The sequence below is a fragment of the Aplysia californica genome, unplaced genomic scaffold (assembly GCF_000002075.1).
Source record: "Aplysia californica isolate F4 #8 unplaced genomic scaffold, AplCal3.0 scaffold00031, whole genome shotgun sequence".
Taxonomy (NCBI): Eukaryota; Metazoa; Mollusca; class Gastropoda; order Aplysiida; family Aplysiidae; genus Aplysia; species Aplysia californica.
In genome coordinates, this window is record NW_004797301.1 from 1185685 (window position 1) to 1193178 (window position 7494).

Consider the following 7494-nt stretch of genomic DNA (forward strand, 5'->3'; position numbering starts at 1 on the left):
AGGATCAAGACAGGAACGGATCCAAGACTACGGGATGAACAGGCCGGTTTCCGGAAAAAAATCGCTCAACCACCGACCAGATTGCCACGCTGAGGATTATTGTGGAACAGTCCCTGGAGTGGAACTCCCAGCTGATTGTCAACTTCCTTGACTATGAGAAGGCCTTTGACAGTATAGACCGAGCGACACTATGGAAGATAATGAGACACCACGGAATCCCACAGAAGTTGGTGAACCTCATCAAGAACATGTACGAAGGGACAAGTTGCAGGGTTGTACACGATGGCCAGCTCACGGACAGCTTTGACATCAAGACTGGAGTGAGACAGGGATGCTTACTATCACCGTTCCTCTTCATATTGGCAATCGACTGGCTGATGAAGGAAACCACCAGAGGACACAGAAATGGTATACAGTGGACACCATGGACACAGTTGGACGATCTGGATTTTGCAGACGACTTGGCGCTTCTGTCGCACACCCAGGAACAGATGCAAGCAAAGACTTCAGTATTAAATAGCCTATCGGAGTCTGCTGGATTGAGGATCCACCCCGGAAAGGTAAAGGTCCTAAGGACAGATGCACAACGAAAGGAGCAGGTCACAATAGAAGGAAAGGCCCTAGAAAACGTTGAATCCTTCTGTTATCCTGGGAGCATAATTGACAGAGAGGGAGGAACAGGTGCTGAAATAAAGTCCCGCATTGGAAAAGAACAGGCTGCTTTCATATCTTTGGATAGGATTTGGAAGACCAGAGAGATCTCACTTCGAACAAAGCTGAGGATTTTCAATTCAAACGTGAAGTCGGTCCTGTTGTATGGATGTGAGGCATGGAACGCATCATAGACTTGTATAAAAAAAGATCCAGGTTTTCTTGAACAGGTGTTTAAGAAAGTTACTGAGGATCAGATGGACAGACAGGGTCACCAATGTGGAAGTGTTAAGGAAAACAAGACTGATCCCAGTCAGAGATGAGGTATGAAAAAGGCGGTGGCGATGGATTGGACATACTCTCAGGAAGTCAGGCAGCTGCATAACAAAGAAAGTTTTGGATTGGAACCCACAGGGCAAGAAATCAAGGGGAAGACCTCGAGGAACTTGGAGAAGAATCACAGAAATCGATGTACAGAAAAGTGGGAAGACATGGAATAACATCAAGAGGCTAGCCCAGGATAGAGAAAAGTGGAGGGTGTTTGTCCCTGGCCTACACCCTGATGCAGGGTGAGAAAGGCAATGATGATGATGATCTTAGTTTTTAACTCTCAAAATCCACCCATCAAAAGTGATTCTGAATAAATTCGTTTTATTTATTCACTTTTCTTTTTAAGTGTACATTTCAATATTTAATTATAATCTTTATGACACTTGCAACACAATAAATATATCATTTCAGTGCCGAAGATTAGACGTGTTACCGGAGAGTATCATACTAACAAAAGGATGACAAAAGGTCGATAAATGTCTGAATGGAGAAATAAACCACAACAGAGAACCCGCCAAAAACCCACTCACCACCAGCATCTGTCGCTTCTAAGAAAAATTCATCTCACTTCAAAGCAACTCAAAGAGTTTAATGCTCAGTCACACGCCGTTTCGTCAATATCGAAATCCAACGTTGTGTATGAAAGATATCCTTTAGATTTCAACAGTGAAAGAAAAGATAGTGTTCACAAGAGTGGGGTTAGGGGCAGCCGATCCCTTTTAAATTCTAATGCTTTGGGGATTAATGTTCTTAATCATGTGCCAGTGAATAGGGTTCTTTCTGTACTTTATTTTTCTTTCTCCCTTTCTTTTTTTCTGTCTTAGTGTCTGTCTGTCTGTCTTAGTGTCTGTCTTAGTGTCTGTCTTAGTGTTTGTCTGTCTGTCTGTCTGTCTGTCTGTCTGTCTGTCTGTCTGTCTGTCTGTCTGTCTGTCTGTCTTAGTGTCTGTTTTTGTGTCTGTCTGTCTGTCTGTGTGTGCGTGTGTGTGTGTGTGTGTGTGTGTGTGTGTGTGTGTGTGTGTGTGTGTGTGTATGTGTGTGTGTGTATCTTTTTCTCTTTCTCTCTCTCCATCTACTCCCCCACCCCTTTCTTTTTCTCTCTCTTTTATCTCAGTTTCTCAGTCTCTCCTCTCTCTCTCTCTCTCTCTCTCTCTCTCTCTCTCTCTCTCTCTCTCTCTCTCTCTCTCTCTCCCTCTCTCTCTGTGTCCCTCCATATTCCCCCCCTCTCTCTCCATATTCTCTCTCTCTCTCTCTCTCTCTCTCTCTCTCTCTCTCTCTCTCCCATCCCTCTCCTTATCTCTCCCTCGATCTCTCTCATTCACTCTCTCGTTATCTCCGTCTTTATTTATCTCTTTCTCACTTTTCTCTTTCTCTCTCCGTCTCTCCGCCTCTCTCTTCCACTTTTCTCGCTATCTCTCTTTGTCTATCCCTCTCTTTCTTCATCTCTCTCACTCTTTCTCGCCCTCACTCTCGTTTTGCCTTTAAGCTTTTTTGTATGTCTATTTGTCTCTTGCATCCATCTCCTTTCGTCTTTACATTCTGTGTATCATTCTGTCTTTTTGTAATTTTCTATTCCCGATATATATAATTTTTTTGGGGGTAAAACGTGCGAGCTTCTTTCTTTCTTCCTTTCTTTCTTTCTTCATTTATTTATTTATTTATGGTTACTGTTTTACGCTGCTCGCAACTGCATAAGGTCGTATGAGCGTGCGGGACACATTAAACATTTTCCTGTCGGTAGGAATTTTTGAATTTTGACCGGTTTGCAGCCGAAGCCTACTGTTATCGATTTTTGGATCACCAAGGGATCTTTAATATGTGCAACTTTCACACGAGACCTCCGAGATTTTTCGGTCTTATCTGAGAAGGGTAGGTGTACTTCTTACCTAACATAAGATCAAGGGTGTGACTGAAAGACACAGCAGTAAGAAGGAGCCAAAGAGCAGCAGTAGAAAGGTTGCAAACGGAGTCAGCAGCCCAGAGGAGGGGGCAAGGAGATGAGGGGGTGGGGACAGAAAGTGGAGACAAAAGCAGACGACAGAAAATTGTTAGAAAGCAGGAACTGATGTCGAAGGAGAAAATTTTAGATAGTAAAAATTTCCCGTCGTTATCTGAATTCGAACCCGGGGCCTATTGAATGAGAGGCGAACACCTTAACCTCAAGATCAAGAGACCCCCCCAACTTATTTGGTAACATAATATACATAAAATATATGTAATTATATTACTTTTCTTTAAAGCGTCAAACTTCGGTCTTACCTTAGTATAGCAACAACATCATCAACAACAACAACAACATAAACAACAACAACAACATCATCTTCATCTACGACAACAACTACAACAACAGCAATAACAACAGCAACAACAACAACAGCATCAACAACAAGAAAAACCAAATGTGCTGAGGGGAAAACATAGAGCAGTTATTGATTACCTTAAGAAAATTATCATATCTCTTCTTAGGAGCGCTCCCTTTTCCAATGTTATACAATCCATTGTTTGGTGAACAACAGACGTAAAAACTGCTCCTTATTCAGGAGTCCTACGATTGGGAGCCCGGATAGGTTTATTTGCGGACATGTTTACATACCAAACGTTATGAATAATTGTATTGACTCCTGTCATAAGAACTCCTGTCATAAGACCACATTCCATATGATTGAACGTTTTGATCACTCCTCCGTGTATTGCAGGGGGAAAATGATCAAACAACAACTGTGTTCTTATCTTATTCAATAACTTATTGATTGCTAATCTTTTTGTCTGAAGAAACCACCTGGTGTCGGTAGACTATTTAGGTTCTTTGCTGATGTACGCAAAACGGGTAGATTCGAAACAGGGGTGAGGAGGGGAAAGAAATGAGATAGGGGAGAAGAAGAGGAAGAAGAAAAGAAGAAGAAACACAGCGACGAGAAATAAAAGGAGGAAGAAGATGAGGGGCCGTGAGGAGGAGGAGGAGGAGGAGGAGGAGGAGGAGGAGGAGGAGGAGGATTAGGAGCATCCGCTAACCACCATCATCCCTATTGTTACCCGCTATCACATAATTGTTTCTTAGGCTACTTCTTGTCTCTGACTTTGCAGAACATCTATGGTCTGGACCCGAAGGAAATGATCAAGGGGAACTATTTGGGCTTCGAAGGACCTTCTCTTAACCCTATCGATTCTTACGCCATAGGCCAGGCAGCATTTTCAGGTACTTCTTATTTCTTATCTAAGCCGAGGCATAATGCTCCTAAGCCGAGGCTATGGTCTTTTTCAGTGCAGTACTGCGTACTTATAAGTGGGTCTTGGATTCTTGGAGCTAACAACTTCAGTCTGAGAAGAGACGCAAAAAATGTATATTTGCAGTTGTAGCAGTTTTACGTCCCTTCGACACAACTTGAATATTTAGGAGGTGGGTTGCTTCGAACTGCACGTCAGAGCCAGCCAGGGCTGATATGGTTCAACGTCTCGGCAGCAAGACGGAGGCACTTGATAAAAATTCTTCCCGCACGGGAATTGACGTCGTTCTGTGTACAACATCGATGTCGTTAACCTCTAAACGACAGGCGCCGGTGAAGTGTCCGACAGAGATAGGGTATTTGTTTTAGTGAGCGTTTATTTTTTTTGTTGCTGTAAGGTTTTTACGGCGCTCAGAATTGCATAAGGTCATATAAGCGCCAGTGAGCGTTTTACAGCACTTTCCACACACTTAGGTCATATTAGTGCCAAGATTATAGGAGTTACAAGAGAGTAACAAACACATAAAGTAGGAGAGATAGGGCCTACTTCCTCTACATACTTCAACATAAGTTAAGGACCACTTGCAAATTTGTCTAAAATTCCACGAGGATTTCCGTGCCGCACGTTGATTTTTTCCCCTTTCAGGAAACTTTGCAGTACGCATTGTTAGCTCATTAACACTTTCAGAGTAAAAAATAATTGAAACAGTCCTTGCTGTTATGTGTAGCTTTAAGATGATATTTCAACTCGCAAAAACCATCCATACACCACCGTCTCGTGTCTCATTTTTCAGGTGGGAAATATAAAGAGAGTATTGATTGGCTGGAGGTGGCCTTGCAACTGAGTGAAGACGAGTCTGACCAGAACGATATGCTGGACATCCACAGTATGGGCAGAGTTGGGAAGAACAAAGACAACAACGGTATAGAGCCCGACTCCGTCAGGGCTCTCCTTGGCCATGCCTTTCAAAGGGTCAGTTTCTGTCCTTGTATTTGGTCGCTTTGATGCACAAGGGGGCTATCCCCCAAAAATGCTGTTTTAAGAAAATCGAAAGTAATGTTTTTGGACCCATGTTCATTTCTTTAAAACACTAGGAGAGTTTTCTCTATTACCAAACAAATATACACACCAAAGAAACCAAACTTCTCCTATAGGTACGGCAATGCCCACTTTTGGTGTAGGTCAAGATTTCTGGAAACACCCGACATCTGGGTGAGTCCGCTTGTCCTTAAAAGCGACCATTTGTAAATATTCTACAGCCCAGTAGGCACAATTCGCTACATCAGAATTATAAAAGTTCTACTGACATTTTGGCATTTTTTGAGTTACTAAGATCGTGAGACCAGAAACCAAATTAATGTTCTATCTGCTCTATCAAAATGGTAAGAATATCAAATTTTACGTTATCAAGATATTCAGATAATTGCATTCGAAAAAACTTGATATAATATTGTGAAACTGAAAAATTTGACGTCCAATTTCTTAAAGCTAGGTATGGAGCAGATAGAACTTTGTAATTCAGGGGTAGGGATTTGTATGGCATCGTGGTGACGTCAGGTGCTCGTCAAAATCATGGAAGAAATCGACATTTTGCTGTCCTGATTTGTTTTGTTTTGTTTTGCTTTGTTATTTTTTGTTTTGTTTTTGCTTTGTTTCAGGCCCAACCATTGCTATGCTCATTTCAAACAGATATTTTTTTGACTTTACTGAAAAACATTGATAAAGAGAACACAGTTGTAAATTTAATAGTTTCCAAGGACACCACAGCTTTAGAAATCATCAAACTTTAGGGACCAGTTTCCCACTAAAATAATAATTCAGCCTCAGACACCAGGTGACCTCCAGGTCCTTCATCGCAAGTATCTCAGTTTCATTCTAGATAAATGGGTTTTTTAAAAAAAATCATCAGAAGCAAAGCAAATGAACAGGGTTTAATTAAGATTATAAGAAAAAAACTTCATTTGCCCAACCCATCGAGTCACAATACATCCTTCAGAGGCGAGCTGTTTTTGACCCTGCCTGTCAGGACCAGCCCAGGCTGAGAGGTATACTATACTGCGTCTCATCAGACCTCTCAATAAAAGTGTCCTCTTAACTTTTGGAGGGGCCATCATCATCATCATCATCATCATCATCATCATCATCATCATCACCATCATCACCATCTTCATCATCATCATCATCGTTGTTGGTGAAAAAGCAGAGTGGGTAGGGAGAATATTGGTTAATTTTCAGACAGTAACTTAAAAAAAGAATTTAAAAAATACCACCACCGCAACAACAACAGCAACAACAATGACAGCAACAACAACTGCACCATTACTAATAACATTGTATTAACCATTCTATTTCAGCTGGGTGATCCTGCAACAGCTAGAAAATGGTTGGCTGAAGCAAGACGAGAAGGTAGCAAAACTTTTCAACCATATTCTTTCTTCTTTTTCCTATTTCTTCTTTAAAAAAAATTAAAGCCACTTTACGTGCCGGGGTGTAGATCTGTGGCGCTGTTTTCTCCCCTTCTTTTTTAAAAATCTCTTGCCCAATTATGAGATTGAAGCTATCTGATTAGTAGAAAAACAATGCGTATGATAGTGTCCAATAGTGTATTACGTGCATACTTAGTATGACAAGTAACTGTTACAGTTAGAGATTTAAGGATTATAGATGTAAGTGATTGATCTGAGAGCAATGCTGATTTAGAAATAATGGTGGTGATGAGTGATGATGTGGGATTGCGTTTAAGTAATGTTAACGTTAGTCCTTTTTTCCTCTGCTCCAATGAGTCACGAAGGACGTGGGCACCTCTATCCCGTTCCCTACTGGAACCATCTTTAATGTCACCGTGAAGATCCGTCCTGGGGCGCTGTTATTCTAGTGGGTAGGCTACCGGGCTGGTAATCATGAGTTTGTGAGTTTAGGGTTCGAGGCGCAGCTCGGTCCAACGTTGTGTCCTCGGAAAAGGCACTTCAAAGATTTTTTCTTTTATATTTGGCTAGGTCCTATCGGAAGTGGACGTAAAATTCAGAGGTCTAGATTCTTAGATAACCTTGTAGTGTTACACGGGGGTGTTATACCTATAACTTGGTTTATATATTTTTTCTTTCTCTCGGAAATTAGATTAGTGAATAAGGGTAATCAATATTTTGTCTTGCAACACTTGAGCGAAACCGGTTAGCAGAACGGATTAAAACAGCGGTCGAAAGATCTTACATTTTTGTCGAAATAATCTCTGTCAGTCTACTTTCCTGTTTATCTGTCTGTATCTTTCTTGCTCTGTCTGTTTCTGTCTCT

The 7494-nt window shown here is 41.4% G+C and overlaps 1 protein-coding gene across 1 annotated transcript in view; it reads left to right on the forward strand.

The window, feature by feature from the left end:
* Window positions 1-7494, forward strand: part of LOC101859761 (prolyl 4-hydroxylase subunit alpha-2) — a gene marked incomplete in the record, with an annotated part of 31818 nt that overhangs the window by 8730 nt on the left and 15594 nt on the right. Inside the window, 3 exon segments of the mRNA XM_013091281.2 lie at window positions 4063-4174; window positions 4997-5175; window positions 6558-6609. Coding sequence (XP_012946735.1) covers window positions 4063-4174; window positions 4997-5175; window positions 6558-6609 — 343 coding nt within the window.